Genomic DNA, 21,104 nt, shown 5'->3' with positions numbered 1-21,104 from the left:
AAGTTACATTTCTGGAGTATTTTTAAGCTTTATTTCCTGTTTCTGTGCTCGTTGTGTTTCCAGAGTGATGTGAGAAAAGTTTAAAAGAGTCTGATTCAACACCAGCCGTCTGGACGCCTCATAAACCGATTTAAATTCTCTCCTCAACAGAGAAGTTTGGTTTAGAATCAGCAGAGAAACATCTGAAGCTCAGTTTGTACATGAAGAACCAACAGTGTAGAGCTCTGGCGCCCCCCAGAGGCTCCTAAATGCTGTTACATCCACTGCTTTAAATGACTGAAGGCTAAAACTGATGCACATCTGACCATTTAAACCAGTTTAGACCATTTACAGACCAGTTTAGATCATTTAAAAACCAGTTTAGATAATTTAAAAATCTGTCTAGACCAATAAAACCAGTCTTTCCCCATTAAGGTCCCTTTAGACCATTAAGACACCAGTTAAAACAGTGAAATCACCACTTTACACCATTTAATAAAAATCAGAAGAACAAATTAAACCGTTAAAAACTACGTTTAGACTACAGTTGACCAGTAAAGACCATTTGAAGCCACTAGAACTAAAACGGGACTGACATCAATAATTATCACTTTAGACCAATGAAAGAAATAAAATGCCAGTTATCAACTAAAGCTGACCAGTAAACACCAATTAAGATCATTAAAAAGGCTAAAAGGAGAGTGAATACATTATTTTTTTTGTCAGATATTTTTATTGATTTTTTCCATTTATGGGATGGGCACAGAAACACACTAGGACATTACAGATGCACAACAGTGGTCATCCCTCAAACAAATCTAACCCTGCAACAGCTGAAATGATGTCTTCTTAAACCAAGGTGCATTAGAGGGCAAGTATCCTTTCCCAACCCAAACAACTCACTCAGTCACACTCATTCATACCACGAACAACAAACTGGACAAGACAATTAGATGGTAGGAAGTGTCAATAAATGGAGAAATAATATAACAACATTTAAAGAATACTCTATTTTTTCCCAATAATTATCATTTTCTGCCATTGAAAGACCAGTTTTAGATTATAGATGACCAGTAAAGAACATTATAGGTGAAGAAAAGACCAGTTTGACCATTAAAAGACCAGTTTACTCCCCTGAAAGACCACTTCTACAGTACACAACATAGTTTTACAGTAATTTATACACAAGTCTAAACATAGATGTCTAAAAAGAGACTGAAGACCCTCATTTTATAGTCAATACGTCTGTTTTGATGATTGATGACCAATTAAAACCAGTTTTAGATGTTAGACAGAACTTTAAGGAGTGCAGATTTTAAATAATGAGATGAAACACAGTAACAGCACGTTTTTCTGTAACTGACATCAGTCATATTGATTATTAGTGATTAATATCATCCCAGCTAAATGATTGTCAGTCTGTACAATAACAGTTTTCTTCACATTTCAAACCACTCACAGTTCTTCTGAACATAAAAATGTTTGTTCGTATAAATGATGAATTTTATATTGACAAAATTCACAATTTAAAAAAAGACTTCAACATAAATAATCTGCAGACTTTAACTTTCAAACATAAAAAAATAAAACCAATATATAAAACAGGAAACATCAAACTTCATGCTAAAAAAACACAAAAAATGATGACAAAAATTATCTTTACCCTACTTTATATCCAATATACTCAGTCTGGGTTTGTGATGAGCAGAGAGGTAAGTTTCTTCTTTTTATTCAGGAATTAATGGTGGAAAATCAAACTCACTGTCGCCACCTGGAGGTTTATCCGTTCACAACTGGTTTAGAATCAGCATAAACACCAGTACTAGGGCCATTTAGACCAGTTTGGATCAATAAAAGACCAGTTTGGACTATTTCAAGACCAGTTTGGATCAATAAAAGACCAGTTTGGACTATTTAAAAACCAGTTTGGATCAATAAAAGACCAGTTTGGACTATTTAAAAACCAGTTTGAACTAATAACGGACTGATTTGAGCCATTTTTAACCATTTCAGCCTATTAAAGCCAGTTTAGACCATTAAATTCTCTACTGTCATGATTAACTCATAAGCCCCGTAAAAAAAATCTTTTAGGCCATTTAATGACCAGTTTGGGCCATTTAAAGACCAGTTTGGACCAATAAAAACCAGTTTGGACCATTTAAAGACCATTTTGGACCAATATTAGACCAGTTTATACCATTTAAAGACCAACCTGGACCATTTAAAGACCGGTTTGGACCATTATTAACCATCTTAGTCCATTAAAACTAGTTTAGCTGGTAACGTTGCAGGATGTGGCAGGTTGTTCCAGAATGGTTTCTTCCCAGTAGTACTGGAGCAGCAGATAATGCCAACCTAGCAGAAATAAAAGAGAGGAGGGGGTCCAACTTTGGCTATGATTACTTCATGGGCATCTTGCTTGGGTCTTAGGACGATGGGTTGTGGCTTTCCATAACGGATGAGGTGTGTTTAGAAGGAATTTGCAAAGGTATAAAAGTTGATGTAATGCTTTGTGGAGGGAATTAAAATCTTGAGATTTTGCTCATGTTTGTTCTTAAAGCCTCTGTATTGAATAAACATTTTTTGCATCAAACTCTGAAGACTGCTTGAAGACTGTTTCTTGAAAACTTTTTGAAGATTCCAAGGTTTGATCTAGAATTGATTTTTGATAAATGTGTGTGAGAAGCTGCCTGATCATCACTGGCCCTCAGCAGGTGGACTGAGTCACAACACCTGGTTGGGTTCAGGTTTGTGGTTGTGCAGTTCTCGGCTGTTAAAATAACCAACGATAGTCTTTGACAGAGTTTACAGAGATTCACTCTCCTTCATCTCCCTGTAGGTCTCAGTTCCACTCGACTTCCATTCGTCCTTCCACAGGTTGTAGGTCTTGGTCGTTAGTGGGAGGCTGATGGAGGAAACGGAGCGTACAGAGTGTTGAATGGCAGCTTTGAAGGCTGGCGTCCTCACTGTGAAGAGCACGAAGATCTGAAACCCCTGAAAACACCGATGTGAAAATCTGTTTTCATTCTGAGCTTCACCTCAGGAACCTTCAGAGCTTCAACAGATTCATGAAAGATGATTCATGTTGGGACTATTCAGTGAAAATATTCAGACTTTTTTACTGAAAATGCTAAAGAAAAAACACGGTTCTTAAACTTTCAGATTATTACTTTTTTTTTGCAGATGGCATTCTGTTATTTCTTAGAAAAGGTTTGTGGCAAAATTTAAAAACGCAACACAATTTATGACTTTTGACTTGAACAGAAAACACAATGTTTTCTCTTGAAAATTTCTATTTAGATGTTAATTATTTCCATTAATATGAATTAAAGCATTTTTTTTAACATGTCATATATGGGACTCCAATACTAGAATTATTTGTCACCATTAGAGTCTTGAAAGATGATTAATATTTGAACATTCTGTAATTTTTTTTTTTACTTTTCATGAACATGTGGCTACAATGATTCTTGGTTTTCAAATTATTGTGTTTATCAACAAATGGCTTTTTTCCCAAAAAATATTTCACCTTTTTTCCAATAGAAAACCAATTATCCTCATGATAGATTTTAAGGGAACATCTTTATTTTTTACTAAAAAACTCTTTACAAGAATTTGAATCTTTCTCAAAAAGATATTAAAGATATTTTTTAAAAACTTGAATATTTAAAATTGCAGTTTTTCAGTGAAAACAATGAATGAAAAATGACAAACATGACTTGAGTTTCAGTGTCAGAGTTTTAAGGATTTGTGTCTCTAATAGGAGACTAATATTTCTAATTTGTGAACTGAACTCATATAAATGTGTTGAAAAATCTGTCCATTTTTAATACTCAGTGTTAGTTCCATGAGAGCTGGATGAAGAAGCTGAAGTAACGTACCTGTGTGGTGGTAAGGATGCAGAAGATGATGCTGATGACGAGGTGGGCGGGTCCGGTGGTGACCAGAACCAGGTAACCCAGAGTCCAGGACAAACCGAACATCACAGCCAGAGAGAAGCTGACCAGAACCCTTCTGGTCAGAGACAGCTGATTGGTGCTGCCATGAAAACAGGTTAAAGCAAATGAAATCACTTTAAATGAAACATCATGTTTCACCTGATGATCGACATCATGGTTCAGAAAAATATGAGATTTTAAGAGTTTAATATGACTTTCATCTAGTCGAAAAGTAAGATGCTACTTGATTCAGGTATTATTTTCCCTGCAAGTTTTATTTTCCTGTTTAATGGGATTCTTTTTCTTGAAAAGCATCAAATTCTCTGAAATATTACTTGGTGGGGTTGTTTTTTGGCTGTACCTGGTGGGGTTGGTTAGTTTGGACATACCTGGCAGGAAACATTTGGATGTTACCTGGTCAGGTTGGGGTGTTTGGATGTTACCTGGTCAGGTTGGTTAGTTTGGATGTTACCTGGTCAGGTTGTGGTGTTTGGATGTTACCTGGTCAGGTTAGGGTATTTGGATGTTACCTGGTCAGTTTGGGGTATTTGGATGTTACCTGGTCAGGTTGGGGTGTTTGGATGTTACCTGGTCAGGTTGGGGTGTTTGGATGTTACCTGGTCAGGTTGGTTAGTTTGGATGTTACCTGGTCAGGTTGGTTAGTTTGGATGTTACCTGGTCAGGTTGAGGTGCTTGGATGTTACCTGGTCAGGTTGGGGTGTTTGGATGTTACCTGGTCAGGTTAGGGTATTTGGATGTTACCTGGTCAGTTTGGGGTATTTGGATGGTACCTGGTCAGGTTGGGGTGTTTGGATGTTACCTGGTCAGGTTGGGGTGTTTGGATGTTACCTGGTCAGGTTGGTTAGTTTGGATGTTACCTGGTCAGGTTGGTTAGTTTGGATGTTACCTGGTCAGGTTGGGGTGCTTGGATGTTACCTGGTCAGGTTGGGGTGTTTGGAGGTTACCTGGTCAGGTTGGGATGTTTGGATGTTACCTGGTCAGGTTGGGATGTTTGGATGTTACCTGGTCAGGTTGGGGTGTTTGGACATTACCTGGTCAAGTTGGGATGTTTGGACGTTACCTGGTCAGGCTGGTTAGTTTGGATGTTACCTGGTCAAGTTAGGGTGTTTGGATGTGACCTGGTCAGGTTAGGGTGTTTGGATGTGACCTGGTCAGGTTGGGGTGTTTGGATGTGACCTGGTCAGGTTAGGGTGTTTGGATGTGACCTGGTCAGGTTGGGGTGTTTGGATGTGACCTGGTCAGGTTAGGGTGTTTGGACGTTACCTGGTCAGGTTGAGGTGTTTGGATGTTACCTGGTCAGGCAGGGGTGTTTGGACATTACCTGGTCAGGTTGGGGTGTTTGGACGTTACCTGGTCAGGTTGGGGTGTTTGGATGTTACCTGGTCAGATTGGGGTGTTTGGATGTTACCTGGTCAGGTTGGGGTGTTTGGACGTTACCTGGTCAGATTGGGGTGTTTGGACGTTACCTGGTCAGGTTGGGGTGTTTGGATGTTACCTGGTCAGGTTGGGGTGTTTGGATGTTACCTGGTCAGGTTGGGGTGTTTGGATGTTACCTGGTCAGGTTGGGGTCGACCCTACAGGTGGTCAGGGAGGTGAGAATCAGCAGGACGATGTTGTAGATGAGGATCAGACCGACTGGAAGGATGAAACCCCAGAACATCGGCTTCCCAAAGCTGAACTGTTTGTTCTGATCCAGAGCTGCCAGCCAGCAGCTTCAGCACGAAGACATACAAAGTACATGAACAATTATATTTAAATTATGATATACATGAATAAAACATAGAAATTTAAATATACATGACTGAAAATGAAAGACTATTAATATACAAGAGTACTTCAAGAAGTTCTTGGCCTCTCCACTTTATCTTTTTCTTTGATTGCTTTGAATGTTTTGAGTTTTTGTGGACACTAATGAGCTTTCATAGGATAGAGTTATGTTCCTTGTTTAAGGCAGAGAACCTTTAAATACCATCATACTGAATAAGTGAAATGTAAAATATTAATAAATAAATAACAAAAAACAGCATGTATGGATATTTGTTGTAGCATATTTCAGATTCATAACAATAGAAAGACCTCAAATACCCACAATTCCTCCTGTCGGTATCCCAGAGGATGATCCACTCTGTAGGTTACTGCCAGTGTGCTCGCCATGACGACCACTGGGATTCCTGAAGGAAAAAACAACTGTTTATGAAATTAATAAAAATATCACTGTTGCAGACATTTAAAAGACATTTTAAATGGTGGCTTTATTGTCAAAAAATTCAGTATTTTTCATTTTTAACTATGACTTCACAGCTGTGAACCAAAGTTTCCATCCACTGATAAGACCATGTTTAGAATGATAGTCGGGAGTCTCCAAGGACTCCTAGAACTCTGAATTCATGATGGAATCACTGAAACACATGAATCTTTGTCACAACAGTAACCATGTATTTTGGTTCTTTCATACATTTATTAAAGAAGGAAGTTCTTCCTCTAGAAGCAGAACTTTAAAGCTCCACTAAAGTCTTCTGCTGATCACATGGACAAAGAAAAGGCCTTCTGGAGAAAAGTTCTGTGGTCAGATGGAGCAAAAACTGAAGGTGAGGCCTTTAACCCATAGAACACCAAACCTACCATCAAGCATGGAGGTGGCAGTATCATGCTCTGGGGTTTTCTAGAAGTGCTTCTGGACTGGTTTCAGACTGGATGTTCGACTGGTTCTGGACTTTCTTGGGACTGGTTTATGTTTGGTTTCAGTCTAGGTTCTCCTGGTTTGGGATGTGATTTAAAGTTGGTTTCGGATTTATTTTACTCTGGATCTGATCCTGGATGAGGACTGGTTTCAGATGGTCTTGGGTGGATCTTTTTTTTTACCCCAAGAACACCAAACCTACCATCAGGCATGGTGGTGGCAGTATCATGCTCTGTGGAACTGGAGCTTTCCACAAAGTAAATGGAATAATGAAGAAGGAGGATCACCTCCACATTCTTCAGGAAAACCTAAAACCATCAGCAGAAGGTTGATCTTGGACACAGCTGGATGTTTCAATCAGACAATGAGCCCAAACACACATCAGACGTGGTAAAGAAATGGTTCCATCAGGCTAGAATGAAGGTTCTAGACTGGTCTCCCCAAAGTCCTGACTTAGACCCATCAAGAATCTGAAGAACCAAGTCAGAAAGACTTGAATTGATAGTATAATGATACTTCCACCTCCATACTTGATGGTAGGTATAGTGTCCTGAGTAGTCGAAGATCAACCAGAAGAATGAAACCAGAAGAACACAACTGAGATGGAAACAGGCACATTTAACCAAATAATAACATTCCTGTATGTATATTTATGATCCAGCAGATTTAATCATATTTCCAGAAGACCTTTAATGAATCTAGGAAAGAACCAAAGTTCATGATTGTTTTTATGATGTAGATTCATGTTTCAATGATTCCATTGACAGTCTCTGTCAGGTTGGTTCCAAGCTGTGAAACTTCACAGGGAATCCTAAATATTTGATGGCTGATGATGTAGATTTTCTCTGACTAAAGAGAGAAAATCAATGACTCATCCTGCAGAATGATTTAAAATCTTCTTGTCCTGATCTCCTACCCCATCCTACAGTCATGCTCAGTGCTGTCCAGTATGGAGGTAAACTGCGGCGCATCGACCGGACCAGCAGCATCAGTTGAGTCCCGTACAGGCTGGTCCATGTGAAGGTGGCCAACAGGAAGAAGTGCAGCAGCACCGCCACTGCCGTGCATGAGCCACGGTCCGGTTCCACATGTTGGTCCGACTGCAGAACCTCGTTGGTCTGATCGTTGACCGCCGGCTCGCCATCGCTAGGCCTGCTGGAGTTGTGCACGCCACTGAGGAAGGTGATGATGAAGGCCAGCAGGCTGCAGCAGATACACAGCACAGCTAACTCTGAGTTCAGGAGCTTCTTTTCACTGGACTTCCTCCAAAACCTGCAGAGAACCAGATGATACCAGAGTCCAAGCATCTTCTCAACACACTTCAGAACATATAAATACTTGTTGTTGTTTCCTTGGACTGAATCTGCATTCAATCATCCAGAATTAACTCCAGCTGTTTGATGATGGTTTCAGGACAGTCAGTATAACATCTTACTTTTCCCTGATGTAGAAAATGATGGTTACAACCAGACCCAGAATGGAGAAGGACAGTCCAATGATGGAGATGACGCCCAGAGCTGCTGCATACTCATAATTCTCTCTGAAGGACTGCAACAGAAACAGAGTCAGACTTCAATCTAGGTCTCTACTGGATGCTGCAGAGATTTCATATTTACCCAGAGAGCGGCGAAGTTAGTGGTGTGGTTGCAGAAACATCTCAGGACTCCATCCGAAGCGTTGCCTTTGGAGCAGCCGACGGTGCTCCAGTCCTGCAAGCTGAAGCTCCAGAAGACACACGAGAAGTCGTAAAGAGCCGAACCGTTTGGCAGCTAAAACAGAAGCAGCTTCACTCAATATACTGCAGCACACTGAACCTGAATGAATGATGGCTAAAACCCCACAAATATTGGTGAAAACCCCAAAAATGTTGAGGAAAACCCTACAAATGTTGGGGAAAACCCCACAAATGTTGCCTAAAACCACACAAATGCTTGTGAAAACCCCACAAATGTTGATGAAAACACCCATAAATGTTTTTGAAAATCCGACAAATATTGGTGAAAACCCCACAAATGGTGAAAATCCCACAAATGTCAGTGAAAACCCAATAAATATTGATGAAAACCCCACAAATGTTGGTGAAAACCCCACAAATCAGCCATATGCTTCTCCAGTCGCTGCAAACCAAAGCTGATAACTGAGACTTACTGGAGCCATAAAATCAAACAACTGGGACTTCTGAGTTTCTGCTGGTGTCTGCAGTTTATAAAGCCAATCATTAAACTGGTGTGAAGTGCAGCTGATCAACGTGCAACTATCAGGAAATAAAAAACAAATTATTACTTAAATTATGACCCACAGTCAGACTTTGACAAACTCTCCAGTCGATGAAGGTCAATAAATGCTCTTTAATGTTTAACCTCTTCCAGTCAGGATGTGGGCTTCCTTACTGTTGGTCTGAACATCATCTCCACGTGTTGCGGCGTCACGTTGTGGTCCTGACCGTGGACGCTGGCCGACAGGACCCTGACAGAGGCCCGGCGCCGCATGTAGAGCCTCGACTGGAAGAAACGGTCGTTCTGGTAGAGGACGAAACCCAGAGAGACGTTGGACGGACTCTGACGTCTGCTGACAGCTGCTGAGAAACAAACCAGTCATTAGTCCTAGTTTGGTGAAAGATGTCTGAACTTCTTCAGACAGATTTTAACCAATCACAGCTCTTCATAAATAACAGTATTGCTGAGAATTATTCTACTTCTCAGTTTGAAATCTCCGTCGTTCACAAACTCACCTGCTGGGAATCGAACATAAATCAGTGCGTCGGCGATGAAGCCATTTTCTATCGTAACGTCTGATGTGTTGGTGTTCAGCTGGATCCTGTCGGCCACAAAACTGCCGGACGTCCCTGAAAGCAGCGAGATATCAGGAGATTTCAACTGTCTTCAAGGCTTACACTTACAAATGGTAGTTTTACAGTGAAAAAGGTCTCATGATAAATGTTGACTAGAACCCAAGTAATTAAATTTTTTATTTGGTAAATCTTGAAATTGTTGACTGAAACCTCACAGATGATCAACTAAATCCCAACATGTTCTGGATAAAACCCAACAACCTTTGGCTAACATCTGTGACTTTAAGTAAAGCTTAAATTTTGAGTAAAATTTTCCAAATTTTGACTCAGATCTTACAAATTTAGCTAAATCCTGCCATTAAAAAAAAAAAAAAAAAAAGCACATCTAATGTTGGTTATTTTGGCCAAATCCCAACTAATTTTGAGCAAAAACCAATAGTTTTAGTCCAAAGTCTGACTTTATGATCACATCGGTGGCCATTTACTGAAAACATGTGCTGACCAAATTGGCCCCATTTTTTATGATATTTTTAATGTCTCTTGTCCAGCAGAGTGCCAGTCCTATGGAAGAAATCCATAGTGGTGCCCATTGCTAAAACAAGCTGCTCCTCTTCTCTGAATGACTTTCAGCCAGTGGCCTTACCCTCAATGGTTATGAAACAACTAGATAAAGTAGTCAAAGAAGAGCTACTCTCACAATCTGAGTGCCTGTTAGATCCTCTTCAGTTTGCTTATAGAACTAAAAGTGGTGTCCAAGATGCTACTGCTACCTGACTTAACTTCATATATAAGCACTTAGAAGGTAGAAGGAATCATGCCAGGCTGCTTTTTGCTGAATTCTCATCAGCTTTCAACACAATCCAGCACCACGTTGGTAGAGTAGCTTGTTAATGTCTTTGGTGTTGATGCATCTTGTGGGTTGGATCCTTGATTTTCTTACAAATAGATTACAACAAGTCAATGGCGCTCCGTCCAGCCTACTGAGCTCCTCCATCGGATTGCGTCAAGGCTGTGTTTTTTTCTGCCCTTTCATGTATTTTATACACAAACGATTGTGTCAGCCGCCACAATGACAGATTCATCATCAAATATGCTGATGATTCGGTAATCGTCAGCCTGCTTGGTGGTGATGAAGTCGGACATGGGCAGGTTCTTGATGATTTTTTACTATTGTGCAAAGGAGCTTTCCTTCAGATCAATGTTTCAAAAACTAAGGAGATCTGCATCGATTTTAGATGGTCTCCCCCAGCTCCTGAGTGCAGTGTGGTCCATGGCGAGCCAGTGGAACTGGTACCTCATTATAAGTATCTGGGTACTGTAACTGACAGCAAACTTAAATTTGATTTAAACAGTGAAATGCTGGTTAAAAAAGGTCAGCAACAATTAATCTGTCTGAGAAAGCTCGCCAAGTTTCAGGTTGATAGGACCCTGATGAAGCTCTTCTACTGTTCCTTCATCCAGTCAATCATCTCCTTTTCTATCATATACTGGTATGGTAACCTTGGCAACAAGGACAAGAACTCCCTCGGGAGGATAGTAAAAGTAGCCTCTAAAATAGCTGGGGTGTGTTTTAACAGTCTTGAAGACATTTTTTACACACAAATTAAAAGAAAAGCAGAGCCTATTCTTATGCATGCTACTCATCCTCTTTACCAGGAGTAGAAGTTGCTCCCCTCTGGCCTTCGTCTGGAAGAAAATGAGGCCACAAAAAACAGGTACAGGTTCTCTTTTGTGCTTACCTCTATTCGAGTTATAAATGCTGAGAAGAAGAGGAGGTAATAAACTGTGTTTTTGCTGCTGTACTTTATCATGTACTGCGATGCACTTTATCCTATTTTTACTTTATTCTGTCTCGCTGACAAAGCGACTGTTTTCACTGAACTATACTTGACTACATGACCAGGATTGCTGCTAGTGTCTATGTCTATCTTATGTTTCGTCTTTTCATTTATTTTATTGTTATTGGGTTTTACTGTTTTATTGAGTTTTTACTGATTTATTAGTTTTTTACTTTTTAAAAACAAAGCAAAAAACATTTCTTTTAACTTTTTTTATTGTTTGCTTATTGTGAATGCTTGTGTAAGCTGCTACATAACAAATCGCCCTTCAAGGGACAGATAATGAAGTTGAAGTTATGTGTCACATAATTCAATCTGAAAAAGGGAAATTGTTTTATTTTGGTGTCGTCTCATGAATAAAACCTGGCTGTGGTTCTAGATGGAGAATCTGACCTTGTGTTGAGTTTTGATGGGGATGCTGACAGCGGCTCACCTGTGAAGGACGTGAACTGGACTCCCTGGGTGTCGGCTGGAGGAATCTGGGCCGACTGGACCACCAGGTTCGGTTGGACCACCTGAGACTGAGACGTGTTCTGACTGAGGCTGAGGGTCACCGACAGCTGATCCAGAGTCACCGTCAGGCTGCAAACACAAACTCCTGAGTTAAGGCATTCAGACCTCCAGGTGTCAGCACTTCCATTGTGTTCAGGTGAGTTAGTTTAGAGTCTGACAGAGTAAAGAACCTGATCTGCTGCTAAATGTGGACACATTCCTGTTGACTCATATTTCCTGTCTGGATTCAAGTTATTTTGTCTCTTTCAGTATCCTGTAGAACCTCCAACTAAAACCTGCCTCCTTTTAGAATCCAGGTGTGTATTTCCTACAGGGGAAGTTGATGTTCAGCTAAATGACTGAGTCCTAATTCTGGTTGGGAAACTGGACTGTTGGTTCCTCTGGAAGCTCACCTGGAATACAAACATTTCTCCGACTAAAATTCTGTCAAATTACAAAAATTAAAGAGGATCCGATGTGAAGTAAAAACTAAAATATCAAAAGAGAAAGATTAAAATTCAAGGCCAAACCAAACAAATTTTGCCTAAAACTGAACAAATTTAAATTAAAGCCCAACAAATTTTGAGAAAACCAAACAATGTTGGCAACAACTGAACAAATTTCAGCTAAAGCCTGGTAAACTGACTGAAACCTCCCGATGTTTGAATAAAATCTAACTGTTGACTAAAACCTAGATTTTTGGCAAAATCAAATACATTTTGGCTAAATCCTACATTGTCTTTGGTTAAAATTCAAAGTCAAGCTTTGACCAAGAACCAAACATTCTGGCTGCAACCCGAGATCTGGAGAACTGCAGGTTAAACCCAAACTACAGTAATGAACAAAATCATCTTTATATCTGCTAAATCTCAGCATGTTAGCTTCGTTCTTGTTAGCATTTAGCCTAAAGCTCTTTGGCAGAGCTGCAGACTTTAGTTAAACCTGTTCTGGGGCTACAGTTTTAATCCTAATCCTCTCAGAATGTTGAAGGTTTGCTGTAACAATGTTTGGTTGTCGCTGTTCCAGGAGAGTTTTGGGTTTACCTCAGAGTTGTGTTGTCCTCGGCAGCGTTGTCGAGAACACTGGCGTTCAGCAGCTGACTGACTGTTGCTACAGCCGCCACTCGGACACTCTGCAGACATTAACAGAACGAAGATGAAGTGATGAAGACCTCTGCTCAGTTAATAGAAGAATATTGGCTAAAGCCCCACAAACATTGGTGAAAACCCTGTTCAGTCAGTAGAAAGACCCAAGAGGCACAAAGTTAAAGATGAAACATCTTTTCAGCGTTTCAAGCCACAGTTTCATAGTTGTTGTGTAAGAAATGGAGAGGATGCAAAGTTTGGACACCAAGAGAAGGTCTCAGGTGGTGTCAGACGTTAACGCTATGTTACGTTAATGCTTCAGCGTCATCCTCTGTAACATTTGAGTTAAACCCAACTAGACTGGACTAATATGTCACAAATGTTACCTTCACACCTTTCTGTGTCAGGGAGGTCTGGAAGCTTTAAAGCTCCTAGACACTAAAAAATCTGCAGGTCCTGACAACCTCCCTCCTTGCTTTTTGTGCCTGGCAGTAAATATCACAGCTGAACCAGTATCACATATTTTCAGTCTTTCTTTCCAAACCATTGTCATTCCTGATGTCTGGAAATTTGCTTTCATTCTCCCCCTACTGAAAGGCGTTGATCCTATACAGTTAAACAACTCCAGACCCATTTCCAAACTCTGTATCTCAGCTGAGGTTCTTGAAAGGCTGGTGAACGATCAGATCAGCGGTGGTGTCGCAACGGTTAAGTCTCTGGACTACTGATCATAAGGTCAGAGGTTCAAACCCCGATGTGGCCACTGTTGGGCCCTTGAGCAAGGCCCTTAACCCTTCCTGCTCCAGGGGCGCTGTACTGTGGCTGACCCGTCACTCTGACTCCCCCCAATTGGGAGAGATGCGAAAATCAGAATTTCCCCTCGTGGGATTAATAAGGGATAATAAAATAATAAAAAAATAAAAATCAAGGAGTTCTAGACTTTAAACTGTATCTTATCTCCTCATCAGGCTGGTTTTAGGAAGCAGCACAGTACAGGAACTGCTTCAATGAAAGTTTGAAATGATGTTGTGGAAGCCTTGGAGACCCAGAATTATTGTGCTGCAGTCTTCATTGATTTGTTCAAGGCGTTTGATACTGTTGACCATGATATTTTATATCAGAGGCTGTCAGATATCGGCCTATCAGATCAAGTTGTTGGCTTGTTCTTCAATGATCTCACTAATCAGGAGCAATGTGTGCAGCTCTGTGGTTTCTCCTCCACCTTCCTGGATGTTATAAAAGGTGTTCCACAAGGTTCTGTCTTAGGACCCACTCTCTTTACTATTAATGTCAACAATGTGGCTCAAAACATAAACCCATCTGTTCATCTTTATGCTGATGACTCCATCATTTACTGTTGCCTTGTGTTTGAACATCTTCAGTCAACATTTGACATCATTCAGTCACATCTGTTACACCTCAGACTGGTGTTAAACACTGACAAAACAAAAGTTATGATGCTTTCTGGTACAAAGAAGTACTTCCTGGTTTTACAATCCACAAGGTACCCCTAATGAGTTAATGGCCTCTTACGTATAAACACCTCGGCATCTCAATTAATGATAGTCTCTGTTTTAAACCCACATCAAAAAGCTTTTAAAGAAACTGAAATTAAAGTTGGGTTTCTTTTTCAGGAAACAATCCTGTTTTTCTTTTAATGCCAGGAAGTGGCTTGTTGCTGCTACCTTCTAGCCTGTCGTTGATTATGGAGATATTGTTTACATGAATGCCTTGACCTGTTCTAACAGCCTGTTGGGTGCTGCTTATCATGGATTAGATTTATAACAGATTGTTGGATATTGTTTATCATGGATTAGATTTATAACGGACTGTAAACCTTTCACACCACTGCTCTTTGTACTCCATGGTCAACTGGTCATCACTGTCCACTGGTATCAGTTCATTTACTGATCCATCCTTGGTCTGCTGCCCACATATTTATCCTCTGTCATGTCACGTAAACAGTTCAGTCATAGTCTACGTACCCAGGACTTCATTACTTTCACCATCCCCTCAGTCCAACCAGAGCTCAGCTAGACAGCTTTTTCAATGTGGAACTCACCACAGCAGAGTCTGAAGATGTCCCACTTGATTCCCCTGGAGGACTTCAAACGTCTCTTAAATATGATAGAAACATCATCTTTTAGGACTTGTTCTTGTTCTTAGTGTTTTTACATTTTAACTTCATTGCTTGGCACGTTGCACATCCATGTTGATGTCTACGTTATGTTTAGTCATGAATCTGTCTGGAACTCAGTGTTATATTGTATTATTATATTGTCTAGTTCAGGTCCCTTAGCGTTGTTTGTCAGTGACTTGGTGTTGTCTTGTTCTGTTATTTGAGGACAGGTCTCTGTTGAGAATGAGACCCCATGTCTCAATGAGATTACCTGTATAAATAAAGGCTAAATAAAGAATTAAAAATGCAGCGGATAGTGGTGAACACCAAACATTCTGTCTAAAACCAAACAAGCTGTGACAAAATCAGAACAATTTTGGAGTAAAACCACACGTTGTCTGAGTAGCCTGAGTACAACTTAACAATTCCTCCATGAAACCCAACAAATTTTCACTGAATTTGATATATTCTGACTTAAACCTAATAACACTTCCTGGAGCTCAACCTGGCTTCAGTTTTCCTAAATCACCTGGTCTCAGCAGCTGATGTCACTCAGCATCACAGTTTCTGTTCACCTGGATAAGAACTAAAGTTTCAGCAACTGTTTCCACATTTCTTCTTCTGTGGTTTAACAGCTGAAACTGCTTCGATGAACTTCTGTTGATGTTAATGTTGTTCGGCATATTTTGTTTTTTTTAGCCAAATAAAAAAAAGTAGAGATCAATAACTTCTTCGATTTGCAACAAAAAGTTGAACCTCAGAGATGCTAAAACCACAGATGTGAAACTAATGAAGACATAAAATGCACAGAAAAAGAGAAATGAACCACACTGGTTTGTGGTTGGCGGTTTATCAGGATCTGGTTGAAACTCAGATTAAAGAATGTCTTGTCCATGGGTTTGTTTGGTACCTCTGTGGCGTTAGGAGACAGCAGCAGTGTGTTAGCGATGCGAGCTGCTGCTGTTACGTTTTCTGAGGTCAGTTCTTCAGGTCTGGACGTCAGGATCTGAGTGCTGGTCGCCAGTATCTCTAAATCAGCTGCACTGGTGAGCTGAGGGAGGAGAGACAAGATGCTTTTCAGATGTTCCTTTATCAATCTGCCGTCTGGCTGAAAGACAAACCGCTACTGAAGCTGGACGTCCAGACGCCTCCACTAATTCAACCCAGTGTTCTGTGTTCTCACATTCTGCTGGATGTCGCTGAGTGTCTGGTCACACTGGAGGACCTGTGGACGGTCGAAACTCGGTGATCCGTTGTTGGACAAGCACCTGGTTGAAGCTTCAGGTTTACCAGCTGAGAACGGTGGCAGAAGAAGACAGAGAAACATCGGGACGATAAGGAGACCTGAGCTATGAAGTTCACCACTCAAGGACAACAAATCTGACACAAACCCAACAGAGTTTGGCCAAAAAAAACCTAACAAATGTTGGCTAAAATCTAACAAACTCTGACCAAAACCCAACAAGTTAGCTAACTGTCACAGTTGTTGGCTAAAACTTAACATTCAGGCTAAAACCCAACAAATAGTGACTTAAAGCTAACAAATATTGGCTAAAACATAACCACCATTGGCTAAAATGCAACAAATGTTGGCTTAAATCCAACAAATGTTAGCTAAAGCTGACAAAACTTTATATTCGGGATGAAGTCTAACAAATGTTGTCTAAAATCTAACAAATTCTGGCTTGACACTGACATTCTGGCTTCAGCCTCACAAAAGTTGGTTGAAACCTAAATTTGGGCAAAAACCCAACAAACTGTGATTCAAACCAAACAAATGTTGGCTACAACCTACAAAATTATATTCTAGATGAAGTCTAGCAAATGTTGGCTTAAACCTGACATTCTGGCAGAAACGCGGACTGGTGACATCACGCTCCCGGCGTCTGCTGAGACTGCGCCTCCTAGTGGATGATCGCTGAGGCAGCAGTTTATCAATGAAAGGCGGGATTCTGCTCCTAGGGGCAGTGGTGGCGCAACGGTTAAGTCTCTGGGCTACTGATCAGAAGGTCAGTGGTTCAAACCCCGATGCGGCCACTGTTGGGCCCTTAACCCTTCCTGCTCCAGGGGGCGCTGTACCGTGACTGACCCGTCACTCTGACTCCCCCAATTGGGGAGATATGCGAAAATCAGAATTTCCCCTCGTGGGATTAATAAGGGATAATAAAATAAAATAAAAAATAAAAACCTTCAGCAAGTTGTCCATGTAGTTTCTCATTCATCCAGGTCATGGTTATGATTTAAACAACTTTGGATAACTTCAGCAAGTTGACTAAAATCTTCACTAACAATGGCTAAAACCAAACAGACTTGGACTAAAACCAAACAGATTTGCACTAAAACCAAACAGAACAGAACTAGACTAAAATCAAACAGATTTGAGCTAAAACCAAACAGACTTGGACTACAACCAAACAGATTTGGACTAAAACCAAACAGATTTAGACTAAAACCAAACAGACTTGGGCTAGAACCTGACAAATTTTGTCTAAATCTTCCTTCTGAAGATGAACGCTAACCAGTGTTGACCAGAACCCAAGACATCCTGACTAGAACGTGAACATGGTGGTGGATAAAGCCCAGAGGAACATGATGGAGGACAGTTGGACTCACCAGCGCTGGTTCCTTGAAGACAAACCTCCTCAGAATAGGAGAACCATCCAACTGGTGTTGCTGGGAACTGGAATCCATCCAGCTGCTGGGAGCTGCAGAAGTTTGCTGAGACGACAGGAGAGGAAGAGTTTACTGATCACAGATCAGGGGGTCCATCTACTGAGCTGCACTGATCAGTCTGTATCGGTCAGTCTGCACTGATCAGTCTGTATCGGTCAGTCTGCACTGATCAGTCTGTATTGATCTCTTACCGACTGAGCAGGTCTCTCCGGTCCATTCATCAGGACAGATGCAGACTCCATCCAGTACTAAACCACCATTAGAACACACCAGGAGGGTGGTGGTAGTAGTAGGAGGATCAGAAGTAGGAGGAGTAGTAGGAGATTGAGGACATGTAGTAGGAGTATTAGGAGTAGTAGTAGTAGGAGGAGGAGTAGTATTAGGAGTAGGAGAAGTAGTATTAGGAGCAGTAACAACACCAGGATTAACAGTAGTAGTAGTAGGAGGAAAAGTATTAGGAGTAGGAGGAGTAGTAGGAGTAGTATTAGGAGTAGGAGAAGAAGGAGGAGTAGTAGTAGCAGGACTAGTATTAGGAGTAGGAGGAGTAGTAGGACTAGTATTAGGAGTAGGAGGAGTAGTAGGAGTTGTATTAGGAGTAGGAGAAGTAGTAGGAGTAGGAGTAGTATTGGGAGTAGGAGGTGTAGTATTAGGAGCAGTAACAACACCAGGATTAACAGTAATAGTAGTAGGAGGAGGAGTAGTAGTAGGAGTCGGAGGATTAGGAGGAGTAGTAGGAGTAGTATTAGGAGTAGGATAAGAAGGAGGAGTAGTAGGAGTAGTATTAGGAGTAGGAGGAGTAGTAGGAGTTGTATTAGGAGTAGGAGGAGTAGTAGGAGTTGTATTAGGAGTAGGAGAAGAAGGAGGAGTAGTAGGAGTAGTATTAGGAGTAGGAGGAGTAGTAGGAGTAGTATTAGGAGTAGGAGAAGAAGGATGAGTAGTAGGAGTAGTATTAGGAGGAGTAGTAGGAGTAGTATTAGGAGTAGGAGAAGAAGGAGGAGTAGTATTAGGAGTAGGAGACGAAGGAGGAGTAGTAGGAGTAGTATTAGGAGTAGGAGAAGTAGTGGGAATAGGAGTAGTATTGGGAGTAGGAGGAGTAGGAGGAGTAGTATTAGGAGTAGGAGTAGTAGTATTAGGAGCAGTAACAACACCAGGATTAACAGTAGTAGTAGGAAGAGTATTAGGAGTAGGAGGGTCAGTAGTTGCTTGGGTTGGAATACCACTAGCTAAAGGTTCAGTAGTCCCCTCTGGAGTCATAGTAGTACTCTCCGAACTGATTGCAGTACCTACAGGAACAGTATTCAAAGTTTTACATGAGGCTTAAGGAACAGCAGGTATTACTGAGAAGTATTGCAGTTTCATTAGTAGCAGTAATTTGTTATTTATCAGTATATAGTAATACATACATAATGTGGTATTTTATAGTAATAATAGCAGTAGTTAGCTTAACAGTGACAGCACCTAGCATGCTAATGTTTAGCAGGAAATTAGCTTAGCATGCTAACAGCAGTAAATGAGTTCAGCTGGCATGTTTTATAAGAGTTGTACAGGTAAATAAAGTAAAGAAATGATGTAAATAAAGTAAACAAACAATGTAAATAAATTCTTTCATCATTTCACCAAACTGACGCCATAATAAACCTAAACAAAGACATGAAGCCAGTAAATCTCATCCAGACCAGAACATTCTCGTAGGCAGCTTCAGTCATGTGGTTTCACCTGAATCGTATCAAACAGAAAAGTTTCTCACCCAGCAGGAAAACCAACCAGAACCAGAACCAGAACTGGACGTCCATGTTGGTCCGAAGTAAAGTCCCCAACACGGTGAGTTTGTGTTTAGCTGCAGGAAGTGATGTCGTCTGTTCAGGATCTAATCCAGACTCATTCTGAGGTCTGACAACAACACCATAAATCACCTGAGGAGGACTTTGACTCTCAATGGTGTAAAAGGTCCTAAAATAATAAACCTCCACCAATTTACTGGAGGGAAAGTAGAGCCAGGAAAGACCACAGGAAAGTTTCCTTTATTTAATACTGCAGTTAGAATCAGGGTTCTGCAGCTGGGAGTGAATCCAGATGTTCTGAAACATCTGGAGGACTTCAACCTTCAGCTCCTGAAGACTCTTGGTTCTACCTGAACATCAATAAATGTTTGAAGTTCTGTTTGTTCCCAAACAAACTTCACATTAATCATCCTAAACCTGTTTTCTGACGTTGTACTTTTAGAAAAGAGCAGAATTTATTTAATCGAGTTCATCAGCAGAGATTCAAACATTTTGAAGACTGTTTCCATAAAACCCATCAGTTCTTCCAGAACTAACTAAAGGTTCCTTTATTCAGCTGAATATATAGAATCATGTGATTCAAGAGGTTCTATAGTGTATTTTAGCACGTTAATGTTCAGATTATTGGTACATTAGTACATTAATGTCCAAGTTTTAGACACTTTTCTGTGATATTTTCTAGATTATTGTCACTTTTGTGTGTTATTTTCTAGATTATTGACAATTTGTGTGTTATTTTCTAGATTATTGTCACGGTGCGGTTAGGAGCCCAAAGGGAGAAAATGCACAGTACAACAGAGACTGGTGTGAGGCTTACAGGATTTATTAAACAATTAACCAACAGAGGGAACATTCTGGGAAAAATGAAAACAACCTAGAACTAAGGGCATGACGAATCTCTGGGAGAAACTAAGAGGGAGACGGGGAAACCTAACTGACTCACTACGGGCTGGATCTGGGGAGGTGGCTGGATCTGGGGAGGCGGCAGTCCAGAGGAGGGAGCCGGTCTGCTTTAGGCCGGGGAAACAGGATGAACCGGGGGCAGAGAGAGAGAGAGAGAGGAGGAGAGAGAGAGAGGAGGAGAGAGAGGAGAGAGAGAGGAGGAGAGAGAGAGAGGAGAGAGAGAGGAGGAGAGAGAGGAGAGAGAGGAGAGAGAGGAGGAGAGAGAGAGGAGGAGACAGAGGAGGAGAGAGAGAGGAGAGAGAGGAGGAGAGAGAGAGAGGAGGAGAGAGAGAGAGAGAGAGGAGGAGAGAGAGAGAGGAGAGAGAGAGAGAGAGAGAGGAGGAGAGAGAGGAGAGAGAGGAGGAGAGAGAGGAGAGAGAGGAGGGGAGAGAGAGAGAGAGAGAGAGGAGGAGGAGAGAGAGAGAGAGAGAGAGGAGGAGAGAGAGAGAGGAGAGAGAGGAGAGAGAGGAGGAGAGAGAGAGAGAGAGAGGAGGAGAGAGAGAGGAGAGAGAGGAGGAGAGAGAGAGAGGAGAGAGAGAGGAGGAGAGAGAGGAGAGAGAGGAGAGAGAGGAGGAGAGAGAGAGGAGGAGACAGAGGAGGAGAGAGAGAGGAGAGAGAGGAGGAGAGAGAGAGAGGAGGAGAGAGAGAGAGAGAGGAGGAGAGAGAGAGAGGAGAGAGAGAGGAGAGAGAGAGAGAGAGAGAGGAGAGAGAGGAGAGAGAGGAGGAGAGAGAGGAGAGAGAGGAGGGGAGAGAGAGAGAGAGGAG

The 21,104-nt window shown here is 41.2% G+C and overlaps 1 protein-coding gene across 2 annotated transcripts; it reads right to left on the bottom strand.

The window, feature by feature from the left end:
• Positions 1-714: 714 nt before the first annotated feature.
• On the bottom strand, positions 715-19,494 carry adgrg7.1 (adhesion G protein-coupled receptor G7, tandem duplicate 1). Of its 2 annotated transcripts, none has more exons than XM_055008280.1 (16): positions 19,364-19,494; positions 17,808-18,899; positions 17,557-17,661; positions 16,127-16,236; positions 15,854-15,994; positions 12,783-12,871; positions 11,681-11,829; positions 9,350-9,463; positions 9,009-9,196; positions 8,235-8,387; positions 8,054-8,166; positions 7,535-7,890; positions 6,028-6,109; positions 5,492-5,650; positions 3,861-4,017; positions 715-2,973 (listed from the first exon to the last, which is right to left on the bottom strand). In XM_055008280.1, the coding sequence occupies exons 1-16, from the start codon at positions 19,407-19,409 to the stop codon at positions 2,785-2,787; spliced, it is 3,243 nt and encodes a 1,080-aa protein (XP_054864255.1). In that variant the 5' UTR covers positions 19,410-19,494; the 3' UTR covers positions 715-2,784. The 2 variants fall into 2 exon arrangements, with proteins under 2 accessions (XP_054864255.1, XP_054864256.1); XM_055008281.1 differs by having other exon boundaries at positions 9,009-9,193.
• Between the last annotated feature and the right edge of the window lie 1,610 nt (positions 19,495-21,104).

Source organism: Amphiprion ocellaris, chromosome 24, assembly GCF_022539595.1.
Source record: "Amphiprion ocellaris isolate individual 3 ecotype Okinawa chromosome 24, ASM2253959v1, whole genome shotgun sequence".
NCBI lineage: Eukaryota > Metazoa > Chordata > Actinopteri > Pomacentridae > Amphiprion > Amphiprion ocellaris.
The sequence above is the reverse complement of the archived record's forward strand: the minus strand, read 5'-3'. Positions and strand labels throughout refer to the sequence as shown.